Genomic DNA, 19,909 nt, shown 5'->3' on the forward strand with positions numbered 1-19,909 from the left:
ACAATATACTAAAAATCAAGTCATGGCGATCTATTACTGTGCTAAAAGTTCGAAGAAGCGATAGATGACAGAATAAACATCAAGCTTACAAACGAACTAGAAGCCCCACACAATCCTCGTTCCGGGCAGCAAAGAACAGAGCATTTTTTCGTCTTGAAAAGCGCGTTACAGAGACCTTTTTCCGTATCTGCTTAAAAGCCTTCCTTTGAAGTGGTTCCAGATTTTTATAAAGGAGGGGAAAAAGAGCATTTTACCAGGCGCAGAAAAGGGATCCAGGCAGTAGTGTGGAAGTAGAGAGGATCTGATTCTCTTTTCATGATTTCTTTCCAAAATGCAGTTTTCAATTCAAGTAAAATATGGATATCACTGGCAAATTTGGTGAAGTTGTCTCACATAAGAAATATAAAAACAGAGCCAAGGAAGGCGAATTTACCTTAAAGTTTTAGTAATTCATCTTTGTTCAAATTCCTTTCCACATGGAATAATACCGACCACCCTCTCTCACTTACAGTGTTAACCTTTCCGGGACATAAAGAATTTTCAAGGTACCCTTTAATTTATTGAAATGAACAAGGAATAATGAGTTTACTTAACTGCACACAGAAAAGCCTTTTCAGAGCCTTCCTGGAGAGAATGAATAAAAGAAATATATAATGAAAGAACAGCAAGGGAAATTTAGACATCAGGCGTCACCTGCAGAAAATTGGAAGTCCTTGAACTCTGAGAACAAAAACAAATGTTTCAACGAGAGAGAGAGACTCGCCATGCACTAACATAAGGCATAATAATGACCAATGATAAGAACAAAGAGACATGGAAAGGAAGAGAGCATCAAAGAGAGATTTCGATTACGTCATACCTTCCTGTTTTGGAAAAGAGGAAAGAGATAAGATAAACGTGATACAGAACGACAAAGGACAGAATCACTCGGAAGAAGTCAAAGAAATGAAATGAAATGAAATGATAAAATGAAGTGTTCTACATCAACATCTCCAGAAAGTATAATAAAAGCAATGTCGAAATAACGAACAATAACAACAAAGTTTTTCAGCTGAAATCCACCCAATGTAACCATAGTGTTTTCATGCGACTCGTGGCTAAATGAATAAATAAGTTATTAAAAAAATCAGTGGCAAATAATAGTATATAAATAAAGGTATAAGCCACGACGGAAAATTAAACAACGGAGTTTCTGCAGGATCTTTCGACTCGACGTCCTTTACTCAGCAGACAAACTGACTTACATGAGGAACTTACAGTACAGGAAAGGTCGTATAACTGACAGATAGGCACACCTGGAGAATAAGTAACCTTTCCAAACAAGCATAAACATGGGTACAATTTAAAAACAAAAAGATAAAGTCCCACTGCTCAGACAAAGGGACAAGACAATTAAAAGATTATACAGGGCGACAGCTGACCAATTCAGATCTTTGGTAAACAAAAACTTATTCGCAAAACATATTAAACATACATATCTCTTAGATATCTCTAAGGTAACTAATTTGTATTTATGTCTATAATTATATCTCTGAGGTCATTCTTAAACATGTTACAAATACAAGGGTCTAAATGTATTTGTAACATGTTTTAGAATGACCTCAAAGATATAATTACAGACTTAAATACAAATTAGTTGCCTTAGAGATATCTTCGTTGTATATGTATGTTTAACATGTTGTGTGAATAAGTTTTTGTTTACCAAAGGTCTGAATTGGTTAGTTGTCGCCCTGTATAATCTTTTAATTGTCTTGTCCCTGTGTCTGAGCAGTGGGACTTTATCTTTTTGTTTTTAAATTGTACCCATGTTAATGCTTGTTTGGAAAGGTTACTCATTCTCCAGGTGTGCCGGATTCTAGGTACTAATCTCCTTATAATCCCTATCTGTCAGTTATACGACCTTTCCTGTACTGTAAATTCCTCATGTAAGTCAGTTTGTCTGCTGAGTAAAGGACGTCGAGTTGAAAGATCTTGCAGAAACTCCGTTGTTTAAAAAAGAAGAAACACTGATGAGAGCTACTGTAAAATATTCTTCATTTATCCCATTATCCAAAATAACGATGTATTTCTTCATTACTGTTTCAATTGAATCATTCTGTCAACGACCCTTGAAATACTCACTTTTACAAGCTTTCAATTAATTGTAATTACAAAACTGTGGGACTTCTCTTTCCCGTCGAAATAAAACTAACTGGTATTGTGTGTGTTTTTACAAGCAAAACCCTGATATACATCTCCAAAATTTCCACCGAAAATTTTCCAAATCAGAATACGACTTTACGAATAAGACCAACTAGAATTGCCAGCAGATACTAGCACAACAACGAAAAAAATTTCTGCATCAACGCCACGCTCATAACAACCTAATGGAATACCCTCCATCCACAGCAGCACAACATGATGCGGCCTTGAGTGCTACTCTACAAGAGTTTAAGAAAACACTTCTGTAAGATTTGGGGATTACATCTAGAATAACGGAAAGGATATGGACAAAACCTAGGGGCTAGCAGGGCTCACTCTTTATAAAAGTCTGTTTCTAGAAACGGGAGAATAACATTTATCGTTGCCAACCCACAAAATCTAGCAATATTAATAGCTAGAAACTGCAAATGAGAAACTAATAATAGCCCAATTAAATGTTATGTATGTTAGAAATCTCATTACCAATCTACTTAAATTGATTTAAACTCGCCTGCTATTGTTTGTGGGCAAATTAAATAAAGGATAAATGTTTTCAAGTATTGCCTACTGCAAGATGTCAATAACAACCATACGGAAGAGTCCTCGCAATGTCTACTCATTAGTTTATTTATTTTGTGTGTGTAATACCGACAGATTGCGAATATCAGCTTTTGGCAGGTTGACCATGTTCCTTTCTTAAGGAGAACTTGAAAGTACAGTGCCTTACAGCGGACTACCCCAGACTGCGCACGTTACACAGCTATAATGAATTTAGAAATTAATCTGGGGTACCATACGAGACGAAAATTTACATGTTCTATAAACGATAAAACAAAAACAAAATGCGATTTGAGAGATGCTACAGTATAATTTAAACTTCGGAAACATGAATAAGGATTTCTCTACTAATGCATTAGACAAGATCTGCTTACTTCAAAACCATTGAATTATAGCTCTATAAAACCAAATGTGATAAAGCCTTCAATTAAAAACACGCAAGTGCAATGCAGATGGATGTATAGAGAAATAAATGGGAATTGCCGTTCAGCTTCTGTTTGTTTGATAATGATCATACTCTTTGGAGCACAACGGTCCTACGACAGTTTACGGACTCTTAATAACCTAGGTATTAAAAGTATACTGATAACTTGAGGTATACACAATGTTATTTAATTATACGATACAGGGATGCGACTGCTCCAGGACAGTTTTAACTGATACTTTAATAATCAATGGCACTAGTGACAACACCAGAAATGACAGGAACCCAGGTATACTTGAATTTTCTTTCTAATTGGCCAAAAAGTTAATTATACATTTGCATAAAGATATATGGGCCATAAGTGACGACTACAAAAAATAAAAAAGATCACGAAACATAACTTCTGTAACAACAACAACAACAACAACAACAAGTGATAGATAGCAAGAACAACAAATGCTAGAAGAGGATGCCGTCAGCAGCAACAGCAGCAGCAGACGTGGGTGGAGATGAAATGGAGGTCAATAAAGAGCCCAGGAGTCGAGATGGAGAAATTATGGCTCTTATTTTCTCCACATTTTTCTTTTGTTTATGACCCTGGATAAGATGCATGGGTTTTTCATATTCTCTGTTAAATCATGTTTTGAAACATCATCACAAAGGTTTGTCTAGAAACTCCAATTTCCCACGCTTTGGAACACTACACAAATAAGGAACAAGTCATAATAAAGAATTAATTATAAAAAAGAACAAACGAAGAGCACTGCGATGAAGTCGATCCAAGGAAGAAGTTGAGAGTATACACACACACACGCACACACGCGCCCACGCAGAGAGAGAGAGAGAGAGAGAGAGAGAGAGAGAGAGAGAGAGAGAGAGAGAGACGTTAGGTATGGAACGCCAGAGGTATTAGATATTCTAAACCCTCCCACAACCTTGGCCCCAGCAGCGTCCCCCTGAGGGGCCCCAGCGGTGGGGTGTTAAGAAATAAAAAGCAGGCTAAAAATACACGCTGAAATCCAAGTGGAAAAGAGATAATGTCTCAGGCTGATGCAACTCTCTTGTCAGACGTCTCCCCGAAGAAAACGCAAAACGAGACAATATTTTCATCGCGGCGTTCTGAGAAATAATGATAAAAGAGTTTCGGCAAAGGGAGCTGAATTGTTCTGTTCACGGATTCCACGCCACAAAAACACAAAAGTACGTTTGACTCCTGTAATTAACGTTATATAATTCTGTTAATATCAACTGTTTTTGTATGTGTGTAAAATCCTTCATCACACAGGATAGATTGCAGAAACGTGTCAAAGTAAAGGTCGTCGAATATACAATAAATTAGAATTGCCCTTCAGTTCCATGAAATTGCATGATAATTACTTCGATATCAGGAACTCTCCTTGATTCAATTAACTGCTATTGCTTTGATTTTAATTACTGCGAACATCGATTACTGAATATAAATAGGATATTAAGCTCTTTTACGGTATTATTTTCTCCGCTTTAAGGATGACGCTCAAACGGCGCGTTGCAACAAGGAAAAAGACGAAAAGAAAAAGGAACTAAAAAAATGTGTTCACACGCCAAGTTAAAGATGAAAAGATTACTGTTTGAGAAGAGTCCAAGTGTTTTTTGTCAACATAAACAGCAACTTAATTAAGCGTTCTTAGTCTCTAGCCTTCATTTACACAAATCTTAATCAACTGGCTCCCCAGAGAACAGGCGATCTCATCATCTTCCTCTTTGTTCTACTAACATAAACACAAGGTTGTTTTTCTCTCTGCACGTACATACAATCTAATTAGATGTGTACAAGCATTCAGTAAATCTATCTCGTTTGTTTCTCCTTGTTACTGTCAATATCTGAGATCCGAGGGACCCTCTGTGCGACAAAACGTGATTTGTATCCATCTACTTGCAACGGGCATGGACTCCAATTGCCGTCGTCCAGTTCGGGGCCAGTCTTTTTCAAAATAGACCCTTATTGAAAAAGAAACCCCAAAAATTACTGTGTATAACGTGTTTACTTATAATTATTTACATATTATTTTAAAATAAAATGTAAATACTTATAAGTAAACTCATTATACACAGTAATTTTGTGGGTTTCTTTTCCTATCTTCAAAAGAAAACTGAAAGAAGTTTTTGTTTGGGTCATAGACCCTCATACACGTATGCAATATGTGAGTAGCTTGGTCAGAGCTTGAGAACGCTATAACGTTCCTAAGGTCGGGATTTGGCGGTTTGAAACATTTGCCTTATTTTTCAGCTTTAACTGAACTGGCATATTAAAAGACAACAAATTAACAACAATTTATACAGCACATCTTGAGGAATATGAATACATATTAAATTGGGAGGAAATATATGATGCTTTGAGATAGAAGACCAGCGATTCTGTTGCCCAAGAGAGGAGGGACATGAGAGAATGAAAGGCAGAAGGCTGGAGGACGGCTGATGCTGGTTGATGAATGACGTTCATTGTTAGGATAAAGGTTCATACGAGAAACCATTCGGAGGAAGGAAGAAAAATCGAAAGGGGCCCCCAAGGGTATTCGGCGATGTTCTGAAAAATCAGGGTTTGGACGCTGCAGGAGATTTTAAAACTAAGACAGAATGCAGTATGTAATGAAAAGTCATGCATAATGACTGATTCAGTGATTTATATCATAAAGAGGCATTGCAGCAATATAGACCAACGATGACATTTACTCAAATTGAGTGCGGCGAAATTTCTATAGTCTTTATGGTTAAATGTTAATCAGCTTTTGCTGTCTGTCTGTAATCTCTCTGCTAATGTGCAAATGTAATGGGATTCTGATTTCGTTCTCTGAAATTTAAATGAGATAGTATGATTGGCGCAGTTAAGTAATGGGATTCTCTATCAATGCAATAACCTCAGCATAATTGCATTTACGTAATCTCTAACGTTAAAAAGTAATTCTATGGACAGAATTACAGCGAATAAGTTTAGCCAGAAAATAACATATTTCGAAAAACATTAATGAATTTCCGAACTTCTTGCAGATACTCGGTAAGTCCCAAAAGACTAATGACATCTCAGAAAAGCTCAGAGTCCTCATGGAATGGGAATTGGGAATTGGTACTGGATGAAAATAAAAGAAAATAAGAAAAGGCAGGTTCTTGGAATATCTCTCTCTCTCTCTCTCTCTCTCTCTCTCTCTCTCTCTCTCTCTCTCTCTCTCTCTCTCTCTCGTATTGAGAATTGGGACTGGATGATAATAAAGAAAATAAGAAAAGGCAGTTTTTTATAATTTTCTCTCTCTCTCTCTCTCTCTCTCTCTCTCTCTCTCTCTCTCTCTCTCTCTCTCTCTCTCTTTGCGCGAAGACCAGAATAAGGGTGTCTGGTATTTACAGATATGAAGTTTTGGTAACAAACAGAGGAATATTAAATGACCATAAATGATGGACACTAATAGCCGATGCTATGAAAAAAAAGGAGGACAATTAGGGAAGCTCTGATGTTGAGAGTGCTTTCAAAAACTATTGTCTACCCACTTCGTTCTCATAACGTAACCTGAAAGTCTTGGCGCTTTTTATCGCAGATTTAGCTCATAACATGGCGATCTTTGCACCAAACATAAATTTCCGTCACCATTTACGTCCGTTTGCTCAACCTCAAATGAGTAATAATATGAGTGACAAAGGGGAGAGATGTAGGTCACCGAATAGAAGAGAAAATCTCCCATGCGGATCGAACCAAGGGACCGAATTCAACGGCCATTTCTCAGAACCACTCAAACCCTCCATTAGAGATCACCTCCACACAACCGGCATTCACCATAACAATATATAATATTCTTTCGGAAACTCTTGGCAGGCTGCCAGGGAGGCGGCAACAGCAGAGAATCATCATTTATTCAATGGCACGAAACTCCGAGACACAAACACTCTTCCAACGGTGATTGTCAGCGGCGAGTCGATGATTCTGCGATGGAAATGGAGGGAAAAGGGACATGAAGCAAACTTCCTTTAGATTCGGCGTTGATGGATAACTTTCCATCGAGGGACATCTGGTTTTGAGTGTCATCTGAAATTTCCTAAACCTAATCTGGCACCCTCCCTATTTTTAAAGGGTCACTCCTCAACTGCAAAAGAGAGGGATGTGATCTGCAAATAGATTAAAAGAATACGCAAATGTGAAACACGAGAGAAGAGAGAAATCGAATCGTCACTCTCCGAAAATGAAATATATTTCAAATATAATTCCTATACTTCCCAATGAAAATGAATTAGAAAGGTTTTCCTTAACAAGAGGCAAACGCTGTTCTCAAGACACGACGGGTAAAGCGGTAATTAGTTGGGCAATGTCATTAGGAATGGGTCATTTGCAAACCACAAATGTATACAATGGTAACAGAATCTATTTCAATTAACATCTACCTGAATCTCAGTCACTGATACATATTGCTGGTATACTAAACACTTGGTAATCGCGAGTGTCAAAAACCTACAAATTATTATCATGTAATATTTATCATTAGAACATGAACCATATTAGAATAAGACGTTTAAGATTTAAGATGTACTTGCGCCGAATTAGTGGGAAATTTACTGAGCCTGTTCAGTCCATCAAACTATAACATATGTTTTTATTAAAGACACTCGTTCATAGGTCTGTAGTAATACGACCTTCCTTACTCTGCATCATCAAGTAGGATAAGTGAGGACGCAAGAAGGAAGAGGATCCTAAAGTGGAAAAACAAAGTTCGTTTTAACGTTACCACAAAATATAGGTTTATTTCATGTTACTCTAAAAATGTCACTTCAATTCTTAGATTTTCGTGCGACAGGCTGCCATTCAGCCAATATTCAATCTGCTATTTAGGTTGGAAAATAGTCTGCCAATAGGAAATTTGAGGTTATAAAAAAATTTGGACTGACCTTGCGTTAACTGGACCTTGACATATGATAAAATGAGTTAAAATTGCCATTTTTTTTTCTACCAACGCAGCCACTTAAGAAAAGTGGAAAACAACGAGATCCGTTTAGAAATGTGCCATCTCTTGAGATCGCAACGTAGACTTAAGTCTGTAAGAAAGGATGGACGGAGGAAGAGAATTCTTTTACAGTAGGTATCTTTGGCAAAACTGGCTCGGAGATATTTAAACATAAGAGTTACTGTGCAATTCTGAAGTGTGGAAAAAATGCAGGACAGGAACTTATCCAGTCAGAAACTTAAAATCACTGCCACTAAATTGATAAAATTATGGACTAGGGCGGGTGGCTGTGGTCTATAGCATTCTGGCAAGTCTTGCCTTTGAAATCAATTACAATAACAGTCATGTGGAAGACAAAGTCAATCTGTTCGACTCCGACAAGGAAAAGGGTGGGGAGGATTACACTAGACAGGATAGGCATTACCTGAGACCACAACAAATTGATGACTCTAAGTTGAAGATATATCTGGTGGATTACACAATTTTCGCTCAGCTTGGCCTGAAATCCCCCCCCCCCACCCACCCCCTCTCTCTCTCTCTCATACCCATACCTCCACTTTCTCTCTCTCTCTCTCTCTCTCTCTCTCTCTCTCTCTCTCAATACCCATACCTCCAGTGACAAGCTTGGTGTGCTCATTCATCAAAGTCCATAATCTGAATACGGAACAGGGAGGTATAATACATGGACGATACAAAATATAGATTGCGCCAACAGATTTAGAAAAATTATAAAGGATAAAAAATAAAGAAACTACACACCAAAAACGAAGCCAACATAAATGGGGACTTAACGACAGGCGTAAACTGAATAACATCATCTCCAATAAAATAATATATCCAAAGCAATTTACATATTATTAGTTAAAAGGAGAAGGCGAAAATGCATCCATACTATGATCGAACAAACTTACCAATAAAAATAGCTCTCATTACAATAGACCCATAAAAAAGGCACAAAGAATAAAAATGCCGGGTTGAAAAATACAATGGTATAGAGAGGCCCTTCGAATTAATATTAATTTTTTTTAACATAAATATGTAAGTCACCCCGAAATATCCAACCTATAATTCCACGTGCATTGTGATTAAATCTCCATGGCATCACTCCACAGCCACTTTGGTAAATCCAACATGAATACAATCAAATGCAGGTTTTTACAATGGATACTGATTGACGTTACAAAACAAATAGATCATTATCTGGGTTAACACTGCACTAAATCATGATAACAATAGGTCTCAATATGTTTTTGTGCATACATTGAGCAAAAGCTCTGCAACGAACCTCGTTTTGTTCGTACATCTATGTTCATTGATAATGCGAACTTTCACGGTATGGGAGAACATTTCATGACATTCAATGATGTAACGATTAATAAGGCACACTAACTATAGATTCGAGTTATATTTTGTTGATGTCGTTTAATAACCGTGCATCTTATGACAGATGGTATGTTTTTTCACACTAAGCCTTTTGAACCTTCTAAGCTATGATGACCTAACTACGAATTTCCTGGCGTAAATTCAGTACATCAGGTTTTGAAGTATATAGGAACATATATATATTATATGATATCAGATGTTATACTACATAGTTACATCAGTTATGAAACAAAGGAATGACTTTGGCAACTAACACGATGGACGATTCCAAAACAGACATTCTTTATTTTGTTGATGGTCATTTAACGAAAAAAAAAAAACTATGTGACCGCTCTAAATCCTTCAAAAAGGGTAAAATTTATCTACTGATGTGACTGCAAAAGGACAAAAGACGAACCTGACTTTATGCACTTTTCTAGAAAGAATATGACCCTTCACGGTTTGACTGGAACTCTTGGAAAAGTCCTATCCCTACGTAAACAACTTTATTGATACTTGTACAATCTCACAGCCCATTGCATTTGAATGGTTGTCAACGACTCCGTGTTTGATAGTTAAATTTACTTCACACTCAAAGTGGAGAATGATTAAACGTAGAAGGGCGAGTTGAAATTATACATCGGAAAAGGAATAAAAACGAATACTAATTAGGGACATCAAACACGGATTCGAAGCTATCGAAAAAAATAAAAAAAAATCTAAGCATCAGTCAAAAACTACTATTGTTTCCATATATTACTAATGGGCATTCATCAGATGTTATAATTTTTACGGATTAAGTTATGCTTAAGAATATTTTTGCCGTCCTTAACCTCTGTGACCTTTGATGACAGAACCCCAAAGTATTTCTTACACAGAAAGAAAAGGATGTTGTGGCGTGAGAAGTTATCAATGCAGATGGCTGCCTGGGTGTGTCTGTCATTTCAATCATCACAAAAGCCCAACAATAAATGGCATTAAAACAAATCTGAAAATCATGATAATGCTTTACATAATTAGTAACATTCGTTGACCCACTATCGCCCACTTCTTTTTTAAAAGAATATTATTGCATATATTGGTATTGTGAGAATTACCCATATCACACTTCAGTAAAACAGTAAAAATCTACAAACGCGCGTCTCGATGCATATATTGTTTATTTAGTGGCCTTCCCACATTTTGCGATGGCCACATAGTGAAAAAAAAAATTCTTTTTATTTTACAACTTCATGAAATGTAATCATCTTTATACAGCGCCCTGCTTTAATACCACACATGCATCATCATACAATATCAAGAATAAAAATGTCATAGAAATGTATGAGACGGTATACTGGCCATATTGAAAAGGTAAGCGCTACCGGAATAGCTCGCTAGCAAACACACAATTCATTTTCCCCGTCTCTCTTCCCTCTAGTTGCCATTGAACATATGCGAACTGCTATTGAAAGCGAAATTACTAATCACACATTCACGGGATATCTTCCATTTGTTTCTTTGTACCTCTGTTACTCTTATGCGTCAAATACCTAAGAATATTTGATTTTCAGCATCCGTAAATTAATCACGAGATATATTACCATACAATGTAACTGGTCCAGGTATCAAACTCTACACTGATTGTCTATGTATATGTGGTCAAAAGTAGATCATATGTCAAAGTTAAATAAAGTTGTAGTTTTTCTTTGATAACAATTAAACGGTACATAATTGATAAATTGCACGTGGTGATACAAATGTCCCACAGAAGTGACCAAGAATCTTCAGCATTTCGGCAAAGCTTTCATATAAGTTTCTCTCGCCTCAAAATATTTTTACACGTTACGAAACTTTTAATAATTCAAAGAATGACTTTATTGGATGCTGAACCCGGAGATGCAGTCACGATGAAATATTGCCAGTGAGATAAAGCTGTCCTTTTCTTAAAATATATATGGCCCAAGACGAGGAAAGGAACAAAGGTGGTTTGCAGAATTATTTTACCATATTTAAGGCAATTCCTAAATTTGAGAAGCATCTGCTTATAGTAAAAATTGCACGACGAAAACAATCCCAATCATCGGGAACGATCCAGTACAAGAGTTCCTTTATTTATAAAAATTATTTACGAAAAACTAAGACATCAATTATGGTTGGAATGGACATTCGTAAAATTATTTTCTCTCCGACTCGAAAATGGCGAAAGGAGGGCAAAGTACAGAAGGAAACTGGAAAAAAAGGTTTTATTACATATAGTAATATATTTATAATAATAGGGAAAAGTTTCCTCTCTTGAAGACAGGTTCGTGGAATGCTTTCTTTATTAGCAGAAAAAGTATCTGCAACAAAACACCTTTCCACACTTCTTGTCACACACATATACTTATATGTATAACTGAATCACGAAAGTTAGGAACGTGATAAATCCATAAATAAAGTTATATGCCACGAAGGGAAAATAAACAACGGAGTTTCCGCGAGATCTTTCGACGTTCAAACGTCCTTTACTTAGCAGATGAACTGACATACATAAGAAAATGACGATACACGAAAGGTCGTAAAAATGACAGATAGGGATTATAAAGAGATTAGTACCTAGAATCCGACACACCTGGCAGATGAGTAATCCTCCCAAACAAGCGAAAACATGGTTACAATTAAAAGTATAAGACAGACTGCTCAGACACAAGGGCAAGACAATTAAAGGATTATTATAGGTGACAGCTATTCAGAACTTTGGTAAACAAAAAACATATTCACAAAACATATTCACAATACATATACAACGAAAATATCTCTAAGGCAACTAATTTTTATATAAGTCTGTAATTATATCTTTGAGGTCATTCTTAAACATGTTACAAATACAAGGGTCTAAATGAAACAGGCCACGGCTAATATTGAAATTACAATGAGACGTAAGTTGTATTAAAGCAGATTCTAAAAGATTTCGTGATAAGACATAATTTGACCTTGCAATGACAGAACTACCAATCCAATTTATTCGGTGGTTGTTTTCACTTAAATGAATGAATATTGCATTAGATGTTTGCCCAGTTTTTACAGAATATTTATGCTGGCTTAACCTTACTTCTAAGCCCTTGCTCAACTGTCCGAGATAAAATGAAGGACAATCCATACATGGAATTTTATATATTATGTTGTTGCTTTCTCTGGGGCCATTTTTTTTATTAACATTCCTTTTAGTGTGTTATTATAGGAAAAAACAAGTCTTTTAGCAATGATTTAATGGTTTCAAATCCGTTAAAGTAAGGCAAACTGAGAATGTTCTTAGAATTTTCTTTCTCCGTGTTACTTACACTATAAAACTTTTTGTGGGCTTTATTATAACAAATATCTAATATATGTGAAGGATAACATAAATCTTTCCCTATTTTTCTTATGTATTCAATTTCTTGATCCAAATATTGGGGTCTGACAATGCGCAATGCTCGTAAAAACATAGAAGAAAAAAAATGATATTTTTATGTTAAGATGGTGGCCTGAATAGAAATGAAAATAAGTTGTTGTTGGTCGGTTTCCTATAAATACTAAATTTACATAGAGAACCATTTCAACGTAAATTTAGTATTTATAGGAAACCGACCAACAACTTAACTTATGTTCATTTCTATTCAGGCCACCATCTTAACATAAAAATATCAAGAAATTGAATACATAAAAAAAATAGGGAAAGATTTATGTTATCCTTCACATATATTAGATATTTGTTATAATAAAGCCCACAAAAAGTTTTATAGTGTAAGTAACACGGAGAAAGAAAATTCTAAGAACATTCTCAGTTTGCCTTATTTTAACGGATTTGAAACCATTAAATCATTGCTAAAAGCCTTTAAGGCCAACCTTGTTTTTTCCTATAATATAACACTAAAAGGAATGTTAATAAAAAAAATGGCCCCAGAGAAAGCAACAACATAATATATAAAATTCAATGTATGGATTGTCCCTCATTTTATCTCGGACAGTCGAGCAAGGGCTTAGAAGTAAGGTTAAGCCAGCATAAATATTCTGTAAAAACTGGGCAAACATCTAATGCAATATTCACTCATTTAAGTGAAAACAACCACCGAATAATACAACTTACGTCTCATTGTAATTTCAATATTAGCCGTGGCCTGTTTCATTTAGACCCTTGTATTTGTAACATGTTTAAGAATGACCTCAAAGATATAATTACAGACTTATATAAAAATAGTTGCCTTAGAGATATTTTCGTTGTATATGTATTGCGAATATGTTTTTTGTTTACCAAAGTTCTGAATAGCTGTCACCTATAATAAACCTTTAATTGTCTTGCCCTTGTGTCTGAGCAGTTTGTCTTATACTTTTAATGTAACCAGTTTTTCGCTTGTTTGGGAGAATTACTCATCTTCCAGGTGTGTTGGATTCTAGTTACTAATCTCTTTATAATCCCTATCTGTCATTTTTACGACCTTTCGTGTATCGTCATTTTCTCATGTATGTCAGTTCATCTGCTAAGTAAAGGACGTTTGAACGTCGAAAGATCTCGCGGAAACTTCGTTGTTTATTTTCCCAGTGAGGCTTGCTACCTCATTTCTAAGGATTTCCCGAGACCAAGTAGGCGCTACATTTCTAACGTCTTCCCCTCCAAACAAGAAAGAGGCATTTGGGAGGAAATATCTCTTATCCAGGAAATAATGAAAATGTTTTATTTTCGTAAATGTTTGTGACATGTATTCATAAATACATACAAACAAATACACACACACACACACACACACACACACACAACACACACATATATATATAATATATATATATATATATATATATATATATCTATATATATATTATATATATATATATATATATATATATATAGTATATCTATGTGTGTATACATCCGTTACAAACTTTCATTATTTACTGAATGATGGCGCTCTGTCAGTAGTCACCAATTATAATATGCCATGAGATTTGAGAGTTGTTGTAACTTTTCTCTGGAAGCCCTTCACACACGTGTCATCGACGATTTTGCATTAGGAAATTGAGATCATAATATTTTTCATGTCTATTTTAACGTGGACGTTTCCATGTACGATGTATGTGGGACTATTTGCGTTCATTTTCACACAGTAACAACTGAAAAAGGTCACATAAAATCTTGAGTCACGAATTCGTTAAAATTAAATTTAAAGCCAACAAATTATGCGCCTAAAATTTATGAGTCATCCAAAATTAGCTGTTTGTTAAATTTATCTATAAAATTTCACCTACGCTTACTTGCGAGTTAATTCCTGAGAGTATCTAGATACCGAAATAATTTCGTCCAATTTCGTTTCTTTTTTCGAACAATACTGACATCATTCTCAGCTAACAACAAATATGTATTTATAAACTGTTTGTCTGACCTATGATAAATACCTAAAATTCCTTTCATGTTTCATGAGAGAGAGAGAGAGAGAGAGAGAGAGAGAGAGAGAGAGAGAGAGAGAGAGAGAGAGAGAGAGAGAGAGAGAGAGAGAGAGAGAATTTCAGTGGTATGTGAGAGGATTCTTTCTATTGCAAAGTGAGTTATATTTGGAGGGCCAGTAATTAATGCTACCGAATACATTCAAGGCAGATAGCACGTTTGAAAGCATCTGTATCTTTGTTTTTGACAAGAAATATCAATAAATTTTCACTTACTGCTTACAGAAAATAATTTATGGTTCGTTGTGCTGAAACGTAAACATTTTCTACGATCGCAATTAATTAAAGCAAAATGAATGAAAAATTTTCCATCCTTGTGGCGTATCTTTTCAAGCAGCGGTGAAAAGCGGGGGAGACGAAATGAAACTGCATCAAGCAACATGAATTATTTCGAAGAGTGCCGAAGCATGCAGCACGCAGGCTAAAAAAAGCCTTCAAAGGAGAGCTCGCATTTCAAAAAGAATTTTTAGGTTGACCTGAAGGTGTGGAAATATTTTGAGAAATTAAGTTCATATACAAACATTCACGCACAAGCATACACATACACACACACACAGAGAGAGAGAGGAGAGAGAGCTATATTCAAAGAGCAAATAAAATAAAAAATGGAATGAATCATTTTTCTTTTGTAAGCGGACCGTTAATTTCCATTACAAATTTCCACGCATTTGTATTGAAACATGTCTAACACTTCGAATATTTTCTGGAATAAGTTGCAAAAACACGACAACAACTTTAGGAGAGTGAAGCAGGCATGTTTGTTTCCGCCTACGTTTATTGCAGTTGAGAAGAATGGCAGGGTTGTGGATGAGTTCCAGTTTCACAAACATAGACTCGGGACAACAAAGGGAATTTGAAAATCATGGGAAAAGGGGGAATCTCAAGTCTTGTGCTTTGGTTTACGGAACAGGACTATATTTGATCCATATTTAAGGAAATTCCGTTAGGATATACTGGAATGCTGACAGCATGGAAATAGGTTATGGAATCACAGACAAGAGCAAGAGTTAAGGGGAAGGGAAAGGAATACTGAGGAATTAAACGTCAAACTAAAACTTACTGAATTTTTTTCTATTTCATCTGAGAGAACCTCCTAGAAGAATATTTCATTGTGGAATAAAAAACAAAAGTACAATTACACGCATATACTTAAAATTACAAAATATGAAATGTTTTATTTTGGGCGTAGGATAAAATAAGAAATTAGCTAAGAATAATTTGTTGTATTCAAGATAAGTTTCCGAAAATTTAGAATTGATAAAGTGAGATATTTATATATTTTTATGTATTTTTTAAAGACGTAGAAGAAGCTGTGCTTTCTACGTGATATGGCCGCTGATTTTTTTTTTTTTGACCGCCCGAGCTCAGGCCATTTTCATGCAAGGCTTGAAGGAGCCTTCCAAGGAAAGCCCAGCAAAAGTTCTGAGGCCTCTTAAAGTCGTCGAGTGATATTCACATTTCAACTTCAAGGACTCCTCCAGATGCTTTTACTCTCCCAGAATGAATGCCCGGTGTAAAAAAATTTGTTTGTCATAACGACGTTCTCAGGTTGAATGAAAGCAATGCTAAGATACCTTCTGGCAAAAAAATGCAAGGGGATCTATCATTTCATGGCGGAAAAACAACAGAAGTTTTGCTAAGCGAGAACTTTTCTTGAATAAAGGAATCGGTGAGAAAGCGATCCATTTTTTGTAACTGCCCAGATCAATCGGATAGATAAACTATTGTCATCCGTTGATTGCAATACCTACAAAACTATGGGGAACGCCTCTCATATAAAAGAAGAAAGCTGATAAACCTGACAATTCTTATACCAAAAAACTACAGTGACACTTTAACAGAAAATAATAACCTATTAGTTAACAGATACTTATGAGTTCTGGTAAGAATTCAGCAAGAATGAATGATTTTTCCTAGCCAGAGAGAGAGAGAGAGAGAGAGAGAGAGAGAGAGAGAGAGAGAGAGAGAGAGAGAGAGAGAGAGGTGGGGTGGGGTGGGAATTACTTTTTGAAGTGAAGTAGCAATGCAAAAAAAGTCAGTAACTGTAAATACACAGTGTTAGTAACTCTAATGAAATTGAAAATCTTAAAAACCGCAGTATAATTGTAGCCTTCCCCAAAATATAAGATAAACGATCGTGGCGAAAAATTCGAACAGCTTAAACAGAAACGATAGAATAATTCCAAATCTACGTGCTAATACGAATTACGAATACTTAACCCCATAACTTATTGATACTGAAATTAGACTTAAAAATCGTTCTTTATAACGACAAAGTAATCATTAGTTTGTATGCTGTAAAGTAAAACTTCACATATCAGCATTCTATATCTATTTCGGTACTTTTACAGGGCTTTTTTGATACATACAACGCTGAACTATTCGGTAGACAAATTAAAACGATAAATATTTTCATAGCTAAACCACATAATATTTATCCTAGAAGAAAACAAGTACGGAAACTGAGCTAAATATACAATCTACGCGTGCTATGTACATTATGTATGATCAAATTGCATTATTCAGAGAATACGGTAATTCTGTATATTTTTTTAAAATGTGAAGTAATATAATTAATGACAAATATAAACTTCACCTCGGATTTAATACACGAATAAATGAAACACGGGTAGCAGAGAACGTAGACTTCTAAATAAGCGGTCACTAAGACCGGAGTTCAGATATTCCCATTTTCACGAATAAACGCTCTCTTAAAATTTAATTACAGCACATGACACGTCGATATGTCTTAATTCTTCTAGTACAAAATCTATTATTGATTTAAAAAGCATATTTAAAAAGGAAGCCACTGATGTACATTTGTTGAAGAGACATGACGAAAAAGGAAAATCTCCAAGAAACTCCACAAAAACAAATGATCATGAGCACGGTAATACTCACAGGTTTAGGCCTGGCTTCTCTCAAGAAACTCTTGAGGTCTCCTCCCGACAGGAGCTCCAGAACGATGAAGCGAGGAAGAATGTCGAAGCAGACGCCGATGAAATGAACAATGTTGGGATGGTTGAACTTGGACATGATGAGAGCCTCCATGAGGAAGTCCATCTCCGCCTGGTTACTCGACATTTCTGGCAGGGTCTAAGATGGGAAGAGAAATTAAAGGAACAATGGTCAAACAAAGTCACAGAACATCCACTACAAAATTTTATTAGCACATAAAAAATGGCATAGCAATTTACATTTTATAAAACACGAATTCCGTTGTGAATAGAAAGAGTACTATTAAAGGGAAAGGAAGAGTAGACCAGTGAAAGAATTGAATGTTTGCGATATTTCCAATATCCATTTAAAGTGCAAGGATAGTAGACCCACCACGTTAATAAAAACAACTAAGCGCGCGCGCGGTGTGTGTGTGTGTGTGTGTGTGTGTGTGTGTGTGTGAGAGAGAGAGAGAGAGAGAGAGAGAGAGAGAGAGAGAGAGAGAGAGAGAGAGAGAGAGAGAGAATTTGTTTAATTATATAATTTTCCGTTAATAAATTAAACTAGTGGAAAAGATAAATGTTTCTAACAACACTCGAGAAATTGCCATAAATATAATTAGAATAAAATTACAAGATTTCTTAACACCCAACGCGCCAACTATCAGAACTGTCAGATGCAGAGGAAAGTATAATTATCTAATGTCAAGGTATATTTCAAATGAGAGTATTATTCTGAGTGCTTGACAAAACATTTTGAAAACCGTGATGTGGTCTTGTTTGAAGTAGCGACGAAAAATCATCCTTTAAATCCCTAACTATGTTCCATTTTTTAATATAATAATCATAATAATACTGAAAAAAAGAGTGAGAACACCAATTACATGAGACAGGAGATGACCAAAACGGAGAAAATCTACACCATGAAGGACGCAGGATATGCAGCTAGTGTTGAACGAGGAACAATAGGAAGATTTAATGGCGTGCGAGACGGGAAAAGCATAATGGCTGCTTAATGAGGTAAATGCGAGGTTCAAAGGGCTCCCCCTCCTGTGACAAAGACTCGTACTTAGTGATGTCTGCAATTAGCGGCAGCAGGAGAAAATAAACGAGGTAGGGAACGACAGCCCCCCCCCCCCCCACGCACCAAAAATTCTTACAGAGATAATAAGGGAATGTTCCGATGGGAAAACGCTGAAAAATGAAAAATATGTAAGGACAGAGTGAAAGAAATATAAATAACACAACGTTTATATGTGCTTTTTTGCCATTTTCCAACATCTCACTGTTTTTTCCCTACAAACTTGAGTGTATAGGATGTAGTTACTATTCTACTTATACATTACTACATTAAGAATCGCAGCATAAATTGACAATGATAATTAACCTGTCTGCTTTCGAAGGACCCAATGATAATGTCACATGACTGCCTTTGAAATACGATAAGTGTTTAATGTGAAAACCCTTGTAAGCTCGCGACCCTCTTCTAATTTACGAGAAGAAAAATCATGAATGAGTTGCTGAGCCTGAAAGCTCCACGTAATTAAGGTCAAGTATTTGAACCCAAGTGAGGTTTGAGGAATCTCTATCTTTAAAAAATAAGTTTTATAGTAATTTTTCAAAACATTGTAGGTTCATAATCCTATGTTATGACTAAATTAAATACGTTGATTAGAACTCTGTAAATTATATACGATATGACAGAGATTAACGGCGAGGAAAAAATAAATTCCCGCTTGATGCAACATCTACTATACAATAATAAATCGAATAAAGGAGAAATGCTGTTCCAGTTAAGGAAAGAACTAATTACGTACATGTTTTCTGAAAAGACATTATCATTCTTAAATATGAGCTTAGGAGAAGTTGCATTTCCTTCTTACTAAACGTTGTCCTAAAACATTCTTGAAATAATACACTTCTTTTATGCAGTGTATGTAATGTTATCCACAGCTATACACATTAACAAAAAGCAGCAATTTAATTTGGTTTCAGTGTCCAAATTTCTGAGTAGTCCTCCATTTTGAGAAAATTCCTTAACATACTTTACGCTA

At 35.7% G+C, this 19,909-nt stretch overlaps 1 protein-coding gene across 1 annotated transcript in view; it reads right to left on the bottom strand.

Annotated features, from left to right (window-relative positions):
- The window catches only part of LOC135221802 (tyrosine-protein kinase receptor-like), a 1,041,187-nt gene that overhangs the window by 34,721 nt on the left and 986,557 nt on the right, over window positions 1-19,909 (bottom strand). The window contains exon 23 of the mRNA XM_064259659.1: window positions 17,821-18,015. Coding sequence (XP_064115729.1) covers window positions 17,821-18,015 — 195 coding nt within the window. The remainder of the gene's footprint in view (window positions 1-17,820; window positions 18,016-19,909) is intronic.

This window comes from Macrobrachium nipponense, chromosome 3 (assembly GCF_015104395.2).
Source record: "Macrobrachium nipponense isolate FS-2020 chromosome 3, ASM1510439v2, whole genome shotgun sequence".
NCBI classification, from domain to species: domain Eukaryota; kingdom Metazoa; phylum Arthropoda; class Malacostraca; order Decapoda; family Palaemonidae; genus Macrobrachium; species Macrobrachium nipponense.